Source organism: Anomaloglossus baeobatrachus, chromosome 1 (genome assembly GCF_048569485.1).
Source record: "Anomaloglossus baeobatrachus isolate aAnoBae1 chromosome 1, aAnoBae1.hap1, whole genome shotgun sequence".
NCBI classification, from domain to species: Eukaryota; Metazoa; Chordata; class Amphibia; order Anura; family Aromobatidae; genus Anomaloglossus; species Anomaloglossus baeobatrachus.
Window position 1 is genome coordinate 943,417,724 of NC_134353.1, and position 19,839 is coordinate 943,437,562.

Genomic DNA, 19,839 nt, shown 5'->3' on the forward strand with positions numbered 1-19,839 from the left:
CTTACTAGAAAGAAGCTGCATGGAGGACATTATGCAGCTGTACTAAGCAGTGTAAATGTGAATCCAGCACTGGAATCAGACAATTGCTTAGTAGAAAGAAGCAGCAGGGAGGACATTATACAGATGTACCGAGCAGTGTAGTTGTGAATCAGGCACTGGAGTCAATCACATACTAGAAAGAAGCAGCATGGAGGACATTATACAGCTGTACTGAGCATTGTAAATGTAAATCCAACACTGGAGTCAATCATTTACTAGAAAGAAGCAGCCATGGAGGACATTACACAGCTGTACTGAGCAGTGTAGCTGTGAGTCCAGTGCTGGAGTCATACAATCATTTACTAGAAAGAAGCAGCATGGAGGACATTACACAGCTGTACTGAGCAGTGTAGCTGTGAGTCCAGTGCTGGAGTCATACAATCATTTACTAGAAAGAAGCAGCATGGAGGACATTACACAGCTGTACTGAGCAGTGTAGCTGTGAGTCCAGTGCTGGAGTCATACAATCATTTACTAGAAAGAAGCAGCATGGGGGACATTATACAGTTGTACCAAGCAGTGTAGCTCTGAATACAGTTAAGATAAAACACATTTTAATGAGCAGTATATAAATTGGGGGGACTCTGTTTTTGTCAGGAGGCAGGCATGATTTCTTATTGGTGGAGGTCCCTATTACGTAAAAGTTATATGGAAGCAATGGCTTTAATTTGGATATATCGCAAACAACATAAATTCCATAACAAAAGGACGACAGAACAATACATTTATTTCTGTACACACAGCAGATCGCATTTTGTCATTTATAAATACAGTAGGATTCGGGTGGGATTCACCCAACAGATGCAAACACACAGCTGACAAAGCACGCTGCGTCACAGTGTGCCACCGCAGCACAATATCTCATTTCAGTCTTTTTTTTTAAGAAGTGTCCATCTGATTGGTCAGCTGCGATCTGTGCAAGAACCTGGTAGCAAGTGTTCATTTTCCCTACACTGCCCCCGCAGGAGAAATAAGGTATTACACAGTCCTAATTAAAATCAATAGAAAAGCGTGCACACAATCCTCCCTTTAAATATTTTAAGTATTATTATTTTTTTTTTTAATTATTTTATTTGTGCTAAAAAATGGTGAAATTTATTGTTTTATTTTTGTTTTGGGAAAACTGCAGACACTTTTTTTTTTTTTTTTTTTTTTTTACAACATTATATTATATTATACGCAGTGAGGAAAAATGTTACAAATGGATTGTGGAGACCAATCAGATTCCGGCAGCTGTGACCTCTGACCCGGAGAATAAGAGCCGCGATCTAATTGATACGTTATTGATACATGAGAATCTGTACAAAGTCCATGGGAGAGGTTATCATCACCGCAGGATAAGGGGGTGCGGAGGACAGCGGGGGGTTCAGTCATTGTCGTAGATACAATCTGCGGGGAAAAAAAAGACACAAATGACAAAGGGGAATCTAATATATAAAGCTGAATGTGTGTATGTATGTGTGTGTGTGTGTGTATGTATATGTGTGTGTATGTGTGTGTGTGTGTATGTGTGTATGTATGTCCAGGATTGGCATCTGCACCGTCGCAGCTACAGCCACAAAATTTTGCACACTCATACTTCTGGACCCCGAAAGCGTCATAGGCTATGTTTTGAGGGGAAATTTTAACCCCGCGCTTTACAGTTATTCACCAAAAAACCTGCCTCCATTAAAGCGAATGGAGCTGGGAGCCACAGTACAGCCAGAACTTCAGAAGAATGCGCAGCCACGCCCTTATATGGAATGTTGGCGTGTCACAATGCAGCCAGGGAAAGAGGTAGACACAGACGGGGAAAGAAACAGACATAGACAGGGTAAGAGACAGAAACAAAGAGACAGACACAGACAAAGAGACAGACTGACAGGGAAAGAGAGGGAAAGAGAGAGAGACAGGTTAAGAGACAGACACAGACAAAGAGACAGAGACAGACACAGGGAAACAGACAGACAGGGAAAGAGAGGGAAAGAGACAGACAGGGTAAGAGACAGACACAGACAGGTAAAGAGACAGACACAGACAAAGAGACAGACACAGACAAAGACAGACAGACACAGGGAAACAGACAGACAGGGAAAGAGAGGGAAAGAGACAGACAGGGTAAGAGACAGACACAGACAGGTAAAGAGACAGACACAGACAAAGAGACAGACACAGACAAAGACAGACAGACACAGGGAAACAGACAGACAGGGAAAGAGAGGGAAAGAGACAGACAGAGAAAGAGAGGGAAAGAGACAGACAGGGAAAGAGACAGACAGGGAAAGAGAGGGAAAGAGACAGACAGGGAAAGAGACAGAGATAGATAGACAGACAGGAAAAGAGATTGAGACAGACAGAGAAAGAGACAGACAGACAGAGAGATATATACAGAGGGGGAGACAGACATTATAAATACATTTATATCTATTTGTTTTGTGGTTTTTGTGTGCAGAATACATTTTTGTTAATACATTCTATTTTGTTAACAGCAGTTATTAATCCGAGCGCGGCTGATAAATGAGTATGGCGGTATTGTATGGCAGTATCAATAGTAATTGTACAATTGTACATCGGGTATCACTGAGGAAGAATACAGAAGTACCATATGGCGGCGCACTTTACACTATGGACCCATAGGTTGCAGCATGGGTCTGTGTTCTTGGCGGTGCATGACTATGTGTTGTTACATTTGGGAGGCGATGTGTTCCTGGAGATTCATGTTCCTCATAACAATATGGGAATCGTCTTTTCCCAAAAGCGGTGACTCTACGACTGGAGCCTTCTATAGGGTGCGGAAGATTTGTAACATACGCACCTTCTCCAATGTCATCGTAGATGTCCCCGTCACTGAAAGAAAGAGACGGCATCACTAATAGGAAGGTAACATGTCAGATAAGACCCCCGGGGTCCCCCCTGTTCCCCAGAATGAGGGGTCTCAAACAAAATCCCTATGAATCTTCCCCTTTCCATAGGTGAACGGTAGCAATGGATATTGCCATTCTCATTTATTTTTCTAAACTCCCATTATATTCACTAACAATGAGGCTGCTGTGATGATTTTTGCTAAAAAAAAAAAAGTGTCGAAAAAAATTAAATTCTCATAAACTTTCATTTTGCTGTTAAAGAATATGGACGCCTCAGGTGAGATTTTGGAGTAAAACGTTTTGGTTTTTTTTTACCATTATTTATAATCCTTACTAAAATTTTGGCTTTTACAGACTCTTTGTTTCCCTTTATAATGTTGGCTGCAGAATGAGTTAACTGAGAACCTGTCAGTGAGCGCATTCTGACCGGGAGTTCACAGCTGTTACCGCCTTCTCTCAGCTGATTGATGACCACATGAAAGTTCATCTCTCTTTGATGTGGTTTATGGTGATTAATCAGCTGAGAAGAGCTTGGAAAAAGGTGGTTGAAAGAGTAACAAAACCCTTCATCAGGATCAGCTCACTGATGGACACTAAGTTAACTCATTTTCTAGCCAGCAAAGGCTAAAACGGTGCAAATTTTTTAATGAAAACCAATGGTAAAAATAATTTGTGGCTCAGAATAAATATATTTAATGGGGAAGGGGGGACGTCCCCTAAAATCTTTAGATTATTGTGTTTAAAAGAGCCATCACTTTATATTCTTCCATCATCATAGACAATTTTTTTATTATTATGTCTTTATTTTTATTATTGTTTTTATTTTTATTGTTTTTGTTTGTCATTTATTCTATTATTGTTATTTATTTATTTTCTATTGATTATTTATTATTGTTTTTTATTGTTTTTGTTTATTTATTCTATTGTTATATATTTTTATGGATTGTTTAGTTTTTGTTTATTTATTCTATTGTTATTTATTTATTTTCTATTGATTGTTTATTATTGTATTTGCTTGTCATTTATTCTATTGTTATTTATTTATTTTCTATTGATTATTTATTATTGTTTTTGTTTATTTATTCTGTTATTTATTTATTTTCTATTGATTATTTATTATTATTTTTTATTGTTTTTGCTTATTTATTCTATTGTTATTTATTTTTGATGGATTGTTTATTATTGTTTCTATTGTTTTTGTTTGTAATTTATTCTATTGTTATTTATTTATTTATTTATTTTCTATTGATTGTTTATTATTGTTTTTGCTTGTCATTTATTCCATTGTTATTTATTTATTTTCTATTGATTATTTATTACTGTTTTTATAGTTTTTGTTTGTTAATTATTCTATTGTTATTTATTTTCTATTGATTATTTGTATTATTGTTTTTGTTTATTTATTCTATTGTTATTTATTTTTTATGGATTGTTTATTATTGTTTTGATTGTTTTTGTTTGTAATTTATTCTATTGTTATTTATTTATTTTCTATTGATTGTTTATTATTGATTTTGCTTGTCATTTATTCTATTGTCGTTATTTATTTATTTCTTTAATTATTTATTATTGTTTTTGTTTGTTATTTATTCTATTGTTATTTATTTATTTTCTATTGATTATTTGTTATTGTTTTTTATTGTTTTTGTTTATTTATTCTACTTTTTTATTTATTTTTTTATGGATTGTTTATTATTGGTTCTATTGTTTTTGCTTGTAATTTGTTTCTTATTGTTTTTGCTTGTCATTTATTCTATTATTATTTATTTATTTTCTATTGATTATTTATTATTGTTTTTATTGTTTTTGTTTGTTTGTTAATTATTCTATTGTTATTTATTTTCTATTGATTATTTGTAATATTGTTTTTGTTTATTTATTCTATTGTTGTTATTTATTTTTTTATGGATTGTTTATTATTGCTTTGATTGTTTTTGTTTGTTATTTATTCTATTGTTATTTATTTATTTATTTTCTATTGATTGTTTATTATTGTTTTTGCTTGTCATTTATTCTGTTATTTATTTATTTTCTATTGATTATTTATTATTGTTTTTGTTTGTTATTTATTCTATTGTTGTTATTTATTTTCTATTGATTGATTATTGTTTTTGTTTATTATTTATTTCATTTTTGTTATTTATTTATTTTCTATTGATTGTTTATTATTCTTTTTGTTTGTTATTTATTCTTTTGTCGTTATTTATTTATTGTTTATTATTCATTTTTATTGTTTTTGTTTATTTATTCTATTGATATTTTTTTATTGATTGTTTAATTGTATTATTCGATGGTATCAGCTTGGAGCATATTAAACTTTAACTAACTTTTTTTATTTATTTTTTCTGAGAAACAGCTGAATTTTTTTAAATTTTTTTTTTACAAATTCTGCATCCTTCATCACGTGGCATGAATATACATGTTACCTTTATTCTGTGGCTCATGTTAAAAAAAAAAAAAAAAAAAAAGAGTTAACCAAAAGAAAAAAAAACTTCCAAATCTTCCTAAATGTTTGCACAATTAAAACAAAATAAAAATAAAAAAATGCAATATTTCTGCTAAAAACTAATGAATTGGGGGGGTCTTAAAATTCGACCCAGTGGCTAAATGATCACAATTCGATCTCCTGATTATTATTCAGCCGATTGGAGCTCAGAAAAACATAGATAAAAGAATAATAAACTCCCCATTGGGAAAAGCTCACTGATGGTTTCTCAGTTAACTCATTTTGAACAGGTCACGATGGGATATAGCACGGGAGTAGCTGTCGTTACAGGGAGTCACCGGCTGCCAGACTCGGGTATATCCCACCCGAAAGGGGTCCGAGGAGGGTTGTAGAGGATTCACAAAGGCAAACCTGCTCTGCGATACTCACTTATCTACTATGTTGTGTCCGGATACATAACCATCTGCGGAAAAAAACAAAGCATTGATCATTGCCAGGACCCAACACATGGTCGATCCTTAAAAATAGCAGAAAATAGAGGTTTTGGTGCAGATTTTGATGCAGAAAAAACTGCAGCGTGTCAATCATTGGTCTGGTTTAGCAGCGTTTTTTCACTTTTTCACCCATTGACTTCAATGACATCAAAACTGCACCAAAACCGCATCTGGTTTTCAACACATTTTTTGCCACAATTTGCAGCGTGTGCACATAGTCTTAGGTCGCTCAGCAGAAGTGGAGGCATACAACGCTACACACATACGCCGCCACACCCATACACCGCCACACCCATACACCGCCACACCCATACACCGCCACACCCATACACTGCCACACCCATACACCGCCACACCCATACACCGCCACACCCATACACCGCCACACCCATACACCGCCACACCCATACACCGCCACACCCATACACCGCCACACCCATACACCACCACACTCATACACCGCCACACCCATACACTACCACACCCATACACCGCCACACCCATACACTGCCACACCCATACACTACCACACCCATACACCGCCACACCCATACACCACCACACCCATACACCGCCACACCCATACACCGCCACACCCATACACCGCCACACCCATACGCCACCACATCCATACACTACCACCCATACACCGCCACACCCATACACCACCACACCCATACACCGCCACACCCATACACCGCCACACCCATACACTACCACACCCATACGCCACCACATCCATACACTACCACCCATACACTGCCACACCCATACACTACCACCCATACACCGCCACACCCATACACTACCACCCATACACTACTCCCCATACACCGCCACACCCATACACCACCACACCCATACACCGCCACACCCATACACCGCCACACCCATACACTACCACACCCATACGCCACCACATCCATACACTACCACCCATACACTGCCACACCCATACACTACCACCCATACACCGCCACACCCATACACCGCCACACCCATACACTACCACACCCATACACCGCCACACCCATACACCGCCACACCCATACACCACCACACCCATACACCGCCACACCCATACACCGCCACACCCATACACCGCCACACCCATACACCGCCACACCCATACGCCACCACATCCATACACTACCACCCATACACCGCCACACCCATACACCGCCACACCCATACACCTCCACACCCATACACTACCACCCATACACTACCACCCAAACACCACCCCACCCATACACTACCACCCATACACCGCCACACCCATACACCGCCACACCCATACACTACCACCTATACACCACCACACCCATACACTACCACCCATACACTACCACACCCATACACTACGACCTATACACTACTCCCCATACACCGCCACACCCATACACTACCACACCCATACACTACCACCCATACACCACCACACCCATACACTACCACCCATACACTGCCACACCCATACACTACCACCCATACACCGCCACACCCATACACTACCACCCATACACCGCCATACCCATACACCGCCACACCCATACACTACCACCCATACACCACCACACCCATACACTACCACCCATACACTACCACCCATACACTGCCACACCCATACACTACCACCCATACACCGCCACACCCATACACTACCACCCATACACCGCCATACCCATACACCGCCACACCCATACACTACCACCCATACACTGCCACACCCATACACTACCACCCATACACCGCCACCCATACACTGCCATACCCATACACCGCCACACCCATACACTACCACTCCCATATACCACCACACCCATACAGACTGGATGATGCCGACATTGAATCTGTTTTTGACTTTCTGTGTTTTCTTTGTCACTATCAGTTTCATTAATGTGAACCCAGTGAGACGTCTCTGGCCGGGCAGGGGTAGTTTTTGTCACTTTTGATCATACATTTCTGGTGTGACCTCGCCTATATTCCTGCCTTCACTTACATTTGCCCTCTGTATTTTTACATAGAAGCGTGTTGTCGTGTCCGTGTTGTATCACACTCAGCGTTTCTCCGGGCTTCAGGGGCAGATCCTTGGATCCCCACTTCTTTGTTGCCAGAGTCGCTGCTACCTGGACGGTTGACAACACTCGGATTTCACCTGTGAACTGCAGAAGAGAAACATTATATTAGATGGGCGAACACAGGATCAAGGAAAATGTATTATGCTGCCAAACTGTACACAGTTAGAATGCCGTTCTAATAAATAACACCTCCATACTGTACTGTTCACAGTGACATCAGTCAGCTTCTCTGTGAGACAGGGTAGGATTTAAAGTGTATCAGTAGTTTTAGTGGACTGTTCAGAATAAGGACCCCACTACTGACACAGAGACATAAAAAAAGCTAGACTGCAGTTTTTACTGTATGTGAGTAACCAAAACTGTTCTGGGTAAGCATCTTCTGGACATGAGACCAAGATGGAGCTTTTTGGTAAAGCACATCATTCTGCTGTTTACAGAGAATAAAATGAAAAAAAGAGCACAGCACCTACAGTCAGGTATGGTGGAGGTCAGAGATGTTTTGCTGCCTCTGTCATTGGGTGCCTTGACTGTGTGCATCATGAAATCTGAAGGGCACCAACATTTTCGGACATGATCATAACTTATAACAAGTTATCTTGTTATAAACTAAAGGGTCACTTTTGCCTTTTAGGATTGCTACCTCCAATAAGTGGCGCTAGAGTCCGTCCACTTTCTTACTGAAGAGACAATTGGAACAAGTTACCTTGAATTTCTTCCTGAATTCTTTCTCCTCTTTTTTCATCCTTTTCAAGGTCTGTAAGTCGGGGGATTTCCTGACAAGAGAGTCTCTTGTGGCCACTGTTAAACTAAAAAAAATAAGAAAGAAAAAAAAAAGGCAAATATATTGATGGCTTGAGTCACCATTACTTTTCATAAATTGGGACTGAGATTGGAGAATGAGATTGGACAATGTGATTTTATTTAGACCTTCAATCCCTCCTCTTCTGGTATTGACTCAATTATGTTATTTTCTACTTACCTGCTCTCTGTTGGAGGTGGTGGGAAATCACTTGAGTCCACATCATCATAAATGTCACTTTCTGCTGAAAACAATGACCAAAATGTTAGCTCTGGGCAGAACACAAGCATTGTAATGTCAGGTCTGCTGCTAGGTCCATGCACAAAGCGCCATGTATTGTAAATTAATAGGATAACATTTGGAAAAAAAAAAAAACATTTAAAGGGGAGCTATCACTTAACCAAAAGGGACTACTTTTTGCTCCTATGTTATTCCCGATGCTTGCCTGAGTATTCCGTTTTTTGTATTTTTGAAATCCGTCGTTCGGTTCCAGAGATATGGGCCTTTTTATTTAGTGCTCATTTTTCTGGTCTTCACTGAGTGGGCGTGGCTCCCAGAGTCACTGAGAGCAACCTAAAGCCACGCCCCCTTTTTAAAGACCATAAAAATGAGCACCAAATAAAAAGGCCCATATCTCTGGAACCGTACGACGGATTTAAAAAATACAAAAAGCAAAATACTCAGGGGAGCTGCGGGAATAACTTAAGAGTAAAACTGGCAATATTTGGCCAAGTGAAAAATTTTGTTAAAAGCAGCATCTGTCTATTTATCCAATATCTATCAATCCTATATCTCCTGACATGTTATATTTATCTATGATCTGTCTCATATCTACTTATTGCTCTTTTATCTATCATGTCGCACTATTTTGTCTGCTATGATTGGTTGCATTTTAAGAGGAAACAAATGAACAGAGCCTAAAAGGGCTATTGCCTTCTTCAAAGATGAGTATATATGGAAAGTACATGGAAAAATAAGCAACTTTCCAGTTTACTGTTTATTAAAATGTTATTTTTGTGGTTTACTATTGATGCTTAGGTTACTGGCTACCTCTGCAGTCTAGAAGTTGTGGAGAAACATATGCAGTGCAGTGTTTACAAGCTCTGTCCAGTAGAGATTGTAAGCGCTGCTTTGATGCTGGCCAGGATCTCTGGAATGCATTGTTAGATCCTGATCTTGGTCAGCTTCAGGCCCCTTGTGCTCATCAAGTGCTGTAGCGTGAAAAGGACTCTGCTTGAAACATGTTACTGCACACAGTTCTGAAGTGTCAATCAAGCAGGAGGCAGAGGAGCGCTGCGCTCCTGAACAGCACTCATGAGACAAACTCTCATGTATGAATCTAAGATTGTGCAGTTTTGGTGCAGTTTGTCGCCCAAGTCTGCTTGTCTATCCTTATGCCAGCAAAGTCAATGAGATTTCTGAAGTGCTGTGCGTACATTCCTTCTTTTTTTCTTTGCAGCTTTGGGTGTATAAAAAAGCATCAGCATGTAAATTGTTGGTGCATTTCTTTCCTGCACTGTTTAACCCTTCCAGACATTGATTTCACAAAAAAATGCATGGCACAAAACTGCACCAAAAAATGCAACAAAAACACACCAAAGAAATGCGCCGAACAATGTATCAAAACAACACCAAAAATACACCAAAAACACACTGAAAAATGCACAATAAATGCACTAAAAATGCACTAAAAATAAACTGAAAATGCACCAAACAATGCATCAAAACAACACCAAAAATGCACCAAAAGTGCACCAAAAACACAGCAAAAAATGCACTAAAAAGGCACCAAAAACACACTGAAAAATGCACTAAAAATGCACTAAAAATGCACCAAAAACACACTGAAAAATGCACCGAACAATGCATCAAAACAACACCAAAAATGCACCAAAAGTGCACCAAAAACACACCGAAAAATGCACAAAAAATGCACTAAAAAATGCACCAAAGACACAATGAAAAATGCACCGAACAATGCATCAAAACAACACCAAAAGTGCACCAAAAACACACCGGAAAACACATAAAAATGCACCAAAAACACACTAAAAATGCACCGAACAATGCATCAAAACAACATCAAAAATGCACCAAAAGTGCACCAAAAACACATTGAAAAATGCACAAAAAAATGCACAAAAAACACATGCGGTTTTTGGTGTGTCTTTTTGCCACATGGTGCGTTTTTGATGCATTTTCGGTGCATTTTTTTGGTTTGTTTTTGTGCCATGTGTTTTTTTGTGAAATCAATGGCTGGAAGGGCTTAAAAAATGCAGGAGGAAAAACGCATTAACACATAGCCTACATGTAAAACGAGCTGTACAATCACATTCAGCACATGAAGCAGAAAGGTACTCACCTAAAGTGGAATTTCCCCTGCAAACATATAGAGATTTATATTAATACAATTGTAGCAATTTCTCTAATAAATATAATAACAAATACAATATAAAATATCTTGGGTGGGGGGAGGATTCTGGCAGAGGCGCCGGCTGCCTCACGCCTCACTCATATCATATCTATATGATACATGAACAAACACAAGACGTCTTAGGCTGCATTCACACTTCCGATTTTATATCCGTTTCTTTCTTATCCGTTTATATCCCTTTCCTGACATGTGTCGTCCATCTACATCACCCATTAGATGTGGGTGAACGAATGCAACTCGTCCGCAAAAAAACAAGACCTTGTACGGCCGTGTAGATGGAAAACGAAAAATGTTATTGCCATTGCTTGAAGAGGAAAAAAATTAAAAGTAGGAAAAATAAACTTTTTAAATGGCAATGGATCAGTGAAAAACAGAAGTGTGAATGGTTCCATTAAACTCTGTGTGTCCATGTAGTATATTATTTATGCATGAATGAGTCCTTAAAGGGGGTTTCCTCATCCTCATCAATAGGTATTTGTTAGATAGTGCTTGTTAATACAAGCAATTTTGTAATTTACTGCTTGTTAAAATTTTCATCCGTTCCTGAGATATTCACATTTTTCTTTTGGTTACCTTGGAGACCGACCACCGCTGATTGCAGAACAAATGTGCAGCACTTAGAAGCTCTATAGAAGCTTGTAAGTACAACATGGACAAACTCTTTTCTATAGAGCTTCTGAGTACTTTTTAGAAGCTGTCTAGGATTGCTGGAGTGTGAGTTACTTCCTAATCCCAGGCCAGCTTTAGGGTGCTGTTTACAGGCTAGACAGTTGCGGTGGTCGGTTTCCTAGGCAATGAATTGTAAACAAAAGAAAAGTGTTAATATCTCAAGAACGGTTGAAAAATTTAACTAGCAGTAAATTGCAAAAGTGCTTGTTTTTACAAGACCTATCCAACAATATTCTGTCTCAAAAGATGGCATTAACCCTTTAATTTTCTAAGCTAAGTGTATAATTTGGGTTTATTCAGGTTTTACAACCGTTAAGGCCCTGTCACACATACAGATAAATCTGTGGCAGATCTGTGGCAGATCTGTGGCAGATCTGTGGCAGATCTGTGGCAGATCTGTGGCAGATCTGTGGCAGATCTGTGGCTGCAGTGAAATTGTGGACAATCAGTGGCAGGTTTGTGGCTGTGTACAAATGGAACAATATGTCCATGATTTCACTGCAACCACAGATCTACCAAGTATTTATCTGTGTGTGACAGGGCCTTTAGACTTTTTTCTTCCCTTTCAGGCAATATAAAATCAGTCCTGGTCATACATAAATATAAGAACAACAATAATAGAAGTAAGCAAAATCATAAAAGGATAAAATACGTGTATAAATGGTGTCACTGCAAAGGCGAAGACCGCAAGAGGGGGACAAGGACATGGTAGCAGTTAGCAGAATCACAGACGTCACAGGTAGGGAGGCTGTGAGTCAGGAAGACTTGGATTTCCACCATCACAACCAATTTTTACTGCATCTTAAAGGGGTATTCCATGTCCGCTCCCATCCACATCAGGACGTCAGTGGCCAATAACTTCATATTGAAGCCTAAATACCCCTTAAAATTATAAAATAATCAACTTTTAGTACAATTTTATAAATTTCCTATAGTTTCCATGGTAACAGACTACAAATAAGCCCTGTGTACTAAGGTCATGCTGTATCCACAGTAACAGACTACAAATAAGCCCTCTGTAGTCAGCTCATGCAGTTTCCATGGTAACAGACTACAAATAAGCCCTGTGTAGTCAGCTCATGCAGTATCTATGGTAAGAGACTACATATAAGCCCTTTGTAGTCAGGTCATGCAGTATCCATGGTAACAGACTACAAATAAGTCCTGTGTAGTCAGCTCATGCATTTTCCATGGTAACAAACTACAAATAAGCCCTGTGTTGTCAGGTTGTGCAGTATCCATGGTAACAGACTTACAAATAAGCCCTGTGTAGTCAGGTCATGCAGTATCCATGGTAACAGACTACAAATAAGCCCAGTGTAGTCAGTTCTTGCAGTTTCCATGGTAACAGACTACAAATAAGCCCTGTGTAGTCAGGTTGTGCAGTTTCCATGGTAACAGACTACCAATAAGCCCTGTGTAGTCAGCTTATGCAGTAATACGCCATCTGGAGCCTGCTGTAAGGTAACACGGATAGGGAAAGATGGATGGAATGCAGGATCAGACTACAAGGAGTTTGTAGTCTGTAACCATGGAGATGTATTGGTCTGCAGGGGAGCTGTAGACAAGAAACGATAGAAAATTTGTAAAAATTATTGACTTATTTTTCATTTTTAGATGCTTTGGGGGAAATAATTATCCAAGAAATGAATCAACTGTCAAAATAAAATAAATTTTAAAAATTTAAAGGGGTTTTCTACAAATCATGAATTATTCGCAAAGTGGCATAAACTTGATTGATAGGGTAAAATAAATCATTTTTAATATACTCACCCTAAACTCCCCCTTATATAATCAGTGCCCGGGAAAAAAGTCTCACTGCCCTATAGTGATTGGAGGAGATGACTCACGGAAGATCCCCGGGACCAGGGCTCCGTCTGCTTTCTGCCTCTTACTTTGGTAAAGACATCCCCGCAGAGGGGTACGTTTTATCCACAGGTGATCCTATCAGTAGATGCCCCTCTCCATCCCCAAATACCCCCACAGTACAAGCTCCGAGACTGACTGTAATAGACCCGCCCTATCGTGCAAATTACTATCCTGCAACATTAGCGCCACCTACGGTAGAATACCAGGGACGCGCACAACACAGCATGCCGCCCACTGAACTGCCCATAGCCTGCATATATGGCTCTGGCTCACATAATGTACAGGTTATCACAAAAGTGAGTACACCCCTCACATTTCTATAAATATTTTATTATATGTTTTCATGGGTCAGCACTAACATGTGCGTGGCTGCGCACTAACACTGCACATTGTATCACAGGGTCAGAGCTGCAGTGTTGTTCCATGAAAGGATATAATAAAATATTTACAAACATGGGAAGGGTGTACTGACTTTTGTGATATGCGGCATATTACAGAGGTGCATATTCTATACCCAGATATACAAGTCACAGAAGTGACAGAAGTGCCCATGGCACAGACAGATGCCGCCCAGACTGCCTGACATAGAGCTGCCCGTCCTGCCATTAATGTTCACATGAATATCTGCCAGCCAAAACCAGTGTAAGGCGACTTTTATACCGTGACCTCCGTTTGCCCTACCCCTACAATAGGGAACGGTGGCGTTAAAACCGTGAGTAGCACCATACCACCAGTGTGTCACCACGGGGATCCAACCGGTGAAGGTCCCTCCATCAGCGAAGTTTTACTTGGACTGTGCATTATATTAGGAGGAAAACTGTGCTCCAGCCGCCCTGAGAGGCCAAAACTGAGGAGAACTGTGTTCCAGCCACCCTGAGACGCCCAAACTGAGGAGAACTGTGCTCCAGCCACCCTGAGAGGTCCAAACTGAGGAGAACTGTGCTCCAGCCACCCTGAGAGGCCCAAACTGAGGAGAACTGTGCTCCAGCCACCCTGAGAGGCCAAAACTGAGGAGAACTGTGCTCCAGCCACCCTGAGAAGCCCAAACTGAGGAGAACTGTGCTCCAGCTGTCCTGAGACACCCAAACTGAGGAGAACTGTGTTCCAGCCACCCTGAGACGCCCAAACTGAGGAGAACTGTGCTCCAGCCGCCCTGAGAGGTCCAAACTGAGGAGAACTGTGCTCCAGCCACCCTGAGAGGCCCAAACTGAGAACTGTGCTCCAGCCACCCTGAGAGGCCAAAACTGAGGAGAACTGTGCTCCAGCCACCCTGAGAGGCCCAAACTGAGGAGAACTGTGCTCCAGCCACCCTGAGAGGCCAAAACTGAGGAGAACTGTGCTCCAGCCACCCTGAGAGGCCCAAACTGAGGAGAACTGTGCTCCAGCCACCCTGAGAGGCCCAAACTGAGGAGAACTGTGCTCCAGCCACCCTGAGAGGCCAAAACTGAGGAGAACTGTGCTCCAGCCACCCTGAGAGGCCCAAACTGAGGAGAACTGTGCTCCAGCCACCCTGAGAGGCCAAAACTGAGGAGAACTGTGTTCTAGCCACCCTGAGAGGCCCAAACTGAGGAGAACTGTGCTCCAGCCACCCTGAGAGGCCAAAACTGAGGAGAACTGTGCTCCAGCCACCCTGAGAGGCCCAAACTGAGGAGAACTGTGCTCCAGCCACCCTGAGAGGCCAAAACTGAGGAGAACTGTGTTCCAGCCATGCCGAGAGGCCCAAAACTGAGGAGAACTGTGCTCCAGCCACCCTGAGAGGCCCAAACTGAGGAGAACTGTGCTCCAGCCACCCTGAGAGGCCCAAACTGAGGAGAACTGTGCTCCAGCCACCCTGAGAGGCCCAAACTGAGGAGAACTGTGTTCCAGCCACCCTGAGATGCCCAAACTGAGGAGAACTGTGCTCCAGCCGCCCTGAGAGGTCCAAACTGAGGAGAACTATGCTCCAGCCATCCTGAGAGGCCCAAACTGAGGAGAACTGTGCTCCAGCCACCCTGAGAGGCCAAAACTGAGGAGAACTGTGCTCCAGCCACCCTGAGAGGCCCAAACTGAGGAGAACTGTGCTCCAGCCACCCTGAGAGGCCAAAACTGAGGAGAACTGTGCTCCAGCCACCCGGAGAAGCCCAAACTGAGGAGAACTGTGCTCCAGCTGCCCTGAGACACCCAAACTGAGGAGAACAGTGCTCCAGCCACCCTGAGAGGCCCAAACTGAGGAGAACTGTGCTCCAGCCACCTGAGAGGCCCAAACTGAGGAGAACTGTGCTCCAGCCACGCCGAGAGGCCCAAAACCGAGGAGAACTGTGCTCCAGCCACCTGAGAGGCCCAAACTGAGGAGAACTGTGCTCTAGCCGCCCTGAGAGCCTAAACTGAGAACTGTACTCCAGCCGCACTGAGAGGCCAAAACTGAGGAGAACTGTGCTCCAGCCAACTGAGAGGCCCAAAACTGAGGAGAACTGTGCTCCAGCCACTTGAGAGGCCCAAACTGAGGAGAAATGTGCTCCAGCCACCCTGAGAGGCGCAAACTGAGGAGAACTGTACTCCAGCCACCCTGAGAGGCCCAAACTGAGAAGAACTGTGCTCCAGCCGCCCTGAGAGGTCCAAACTGAGGAGAACTGTGCTCCAGCCACCCTGAGAGGCCCAAACTGAGGAGAACTGTGCTCCAGCAACCCTGAGACACCCAAACTGAGGAGAACTGTGCTCCAGCCACCCTGAGAGGCCCAAACTGAGAAGAACTGTGCTCCAGCCACCCTGAGAGGCCCAAACTGAGAAGAACTGTGCTCCAGCCACCCTGAGAGGCCCAAACTGAGGAGAACTGTGCTCTAGCCACCCTGAGAGGCCCAAACTGAGGAGAACTGTGCTCCAGCCACCCTGAGACGCCCAAACTGAGGAGAACTGTGCTCCAGCCACCCTGAGAGGCCCAAACTGAGAAGAACTGTGCTCCAGCCGCCCTGAGAGGCCCAAACTGAGGAGAACTGTGCTCTAGCCACCCTGAGAGGCCCAAACTGAGGAGAACTGTGCTCCAGCCACCCTGAGACACCCAAACTGAGGAGAACTGTGCTCCAGCCACCCTGAGACACCCAAACTGAGGAGAACTGTGCATCAGCCACCCTGAAAGGCCCAAACTGAGGAGAACTGTGCTCCAGCCGCCCTGAGAAGCCCAAACTGAGGAGAACTATGTTCCAGCCACCCTGAGAGGCCCAAACTGGGAACTGTGCTCCAGCCATCCTGAAAGGCCCAAAACAGAGGAGAACTGTGCTCCAGCCACCTGAGAGGCCCAAACTGAGGAGAACTGTGCTCCAGCCACGCCGAGAGGCCCAAAACTGAGGAGAACTGTGCTCCAGCCACCTGAGAGGCCCAAACTGAGGAGAACTGTGCTCTAGCCGCCCTGAGAGCCTAAACTGAGAACTGTACTCCAGCCGCACTGAGAGGCCAAAACTGAGGAGAACTGTGCTCCAGCCAACTGAGAGGCCCAAAACTGAGGAGAACTGTGCTCCAGCCACTTGAGAGGCCCAAACTGAGGAGAAATGTGCTCCAGCCACCCTGAGAGGCGCAAACTGAGGAGAACTGTACTCCAGCCACCCTGAGAGGCGCAAACTGAAGAGAACTGTGCTCCAGCTGCCCTGAGAGGCCCAAACTGAGGAGAACTGTATTCCAGCCACCCTGAGAGGCTCAAATTGAGGAAAACTATGCTCAAGCCATCCTGAGAGGCTCAAACTGAGGAGAACTATACTCCAACTGCCCTGAGAGACTCAAACTGAGAACTGTACTCCAGCCGCCTGAGAGACCCAAACTGAGGAGAACTGTGCTTCAGCCGCCCTGTGAGGTCCAAACTGAGAACTGTGTTCCAGCCGCAATGAGGGGCTGAAACTGAGGAGAACTATGCTCCAGCCACCCTAAGAGGTCCAAACAGAGGAGAACTACTAAAGCCACCTGAGAGCCCCAAACTGAGGAGAACTGTGCTCCAGCCACCCTGAGAGGCGCAAACTGAGGAGAACTGTACTACAGCCACCCTGAGAGGCTCAAACTGAGAACTGTGCTCCAGTCGCCCTGAGAGGCCCAAACTGAGGAGAACTGTGCTCCAGCTGCCCTGAGAGGCCCAAACTGAGGAGAACTGTACTTCAGCCAGCATGACAGGCTCAAATTGAGGAGAACTGTGCTCCAGCCACCCTGAGAGGCGCAAACTGAGGAGAACTGTACTACAGCCACCCTGAGAGGCTCAAACTGAGAACTGTGCTCCAGTCGCCCTGAGAGGCCCAAACTGAGGAAAACTATACTCCATCTGCCCTGAGAGGCCCAAACTGAGCAGAACTGTACTCCAATTGCCCTGAGAGGCTAAAACTGAGGAGAACTGTACTCCAGCCACCTGAGAGACCCAAACTGAGGAGAACTGTGCTCCAGCCGCCCTGTGAGGTCCAAACTGAGAACTGTGCTCCAGCCATCCTAAGAGGTCCAAACAGAGGAGAACTACTCCAGCTACCTGAGAGGCCCAAACTAAGGAGAACTGTACTCCAGCCACCCTGACAGGCTCAAATTGAGGAGAACTGTGCTCCAGCGACCCTGAGAGGCTCAAACTGAGGAGAACTATACTCCATCTGCCCAGAGAGGTCCAAACTGAGAAGAACTGTACTCCAGCCCCCTTAGAGACAGAAACTGAGGAGAATCGTGCTCCAGCTGCCCTGTGAGGTCCAAACTGAGGAGAACTGTGCTCCAGCCATCATAAGAGGTCCAAACAGAGGAGAACTATTCCAGCCACCTGAGAGGCCCAAACTCAGGAGAACTGTACTCCAGCCACCCTGAGAGAACCAAACTAAGGAGAACTGTACTCCAGACACCCTGAGAGGCCTAAAGTGAGGAGCACTGTGCTCCAGCCGCCCTGAGAGGCCCAAACTGAGGAGAACTGTGCTCCACCCACCCTGAGAGGCTTAAACTTGCTTATTTCATAAGGAGAAGACACCTTCTTTCATAGGCAAAATACTAGGTGTATCCTATACAGTCAACTGCTGCCACTTTGCCTTTAAGAGAGAGACTGTACCCTATTTTCTCCTTAAACAAAGTGTTATTTTTGCTAGTTCACCCGTGTGTCTGGCTGCTTGTAATTGCACAAATTTCATGGGCGCTCCAATACTTGCGCCACCTCCATAGGAGCGCCCCCGGGGGGCCCTGTATCATCTCCGTAAGTACCGCTATTGACAATTGTTGTGGACACGAGAAGTGTTTAGGAATCCAGTGACCGACTTCAGCTACCGTTATAGTACCATCTGCTGCCAGTGGAACTACATATCCCAGTTGGCCTTTATGCAACATGTGGCACCTTCCCCATTTGTCACTGCACCTGCACCCCTGACTGCTGCAACTCCACCCCTATACCAGCACTCCGCTGACTGCTTCTTCTGCACCCACTATACCTGCCTGCCTGACTGCTACCTCTGCACTCCAATACCTCCACTCATGACGGCAACCGCTGCATCCCTGACTGCTAGCGGTGAACCTATGCCAGCACCCCTGACTGCTACCTCTGCACCCCTGACTGCTCCTCTGCTCCCCCCATACCTGCACCCATGACTGCTACCCCTGCTGCACTCATATACCTGCACCCCTGACTGCTACCACTGCACCCCTATATCTACACCCCTGACTGCTACCTCTGCCCCTGACTGCTCCTCTACTCTCCCTATACCTGCACCCATGACTGCTACCTCTGCTGCACTCCTATACCTAAACCCCTGACTGCTACCACTGCACCCCTATATCTACACCCCTGACTGCCACCGCTACATCTCTATACCTGCACCCCTGACTGATTAGCGCTGCACTCCTATATCTGCACCCATGACTGCTACCGCTGCACCTCTCACTGCTACCACTGAACCTAGACCTGCACCCCTGACTGCTACCTCTGCTCCACCTACACCTGCATCCCTGACTGCTACCGCTGAATCTATATCTGCACCCCTGAGTGCTACCGCTGCACCCCTGACTGCTACTGCTGCACCCCTGACTGCTACCACTGAATCTATATCTGCACCCATGACTGCTACCGCTGCACCTCTCACTGCTACCACTGAACCTAGACCTGCATCCCTGACTGCTACCGCTGAATCTATATCTGCACCCCTGATTGCTACCGCTGCACCCCTGACTGCTACCGCTGCACCCCTGACTGCTACC

General features: G+C 43.8%; 1 protein-coding gene across 4 annotated transcripts in view; it reads right to left on the bottom strand.

The window, feature by feature from the left end:
- Window positions 1-749: 749 nt before the first annotated feature.
- The window catches only part of FYB1 (FYN binding protein 1), a 188,425-nt gene continuing 169,335 nt past the window's right edge, over window positions 750-19,839 (bottom strand). For 2 of the 4 annotated variants that reach the window (XM_075328733.1, XM_075328716.1), the window contains 7 exons: window positions 11,065-11,081; window positions 8,883-8,943; window positions 8,607-8,709; window positions 7,825-7,987; window positions 5,758-5,791; window positions 2,834-2,865; window positions 750-1,428 (listed from right to left, as the gene is read on the bottom strand). In XM_075328733.1, the coding sequence (XP_075184848.1) occupies window positions 1,406-1,428; window positions 2,834-2,865; window positions 5,758-5,791; window positions 7,825-7,987; window positions 8,607-8,709; window positions 8,883-8,943; window positions 11,065-11,081 (433 nt within the window). In that variant the 3' untranslated portion in view covers window positions 750-1,405. Of the gene's footprint in view, window positions 1,429-2,833; window positions 2,866-5,757; window positions 5,792-7,824; window positions 7,988-8,606; window positions 8,710-8,882; window positions 8,947-11,064; window positions 11,082-19,839 lie in introns of all 4 variants that reach the window. The other 2 variants (XM_075328725.1, XM_075328707.1) reach the window with 1 other exon arrangement.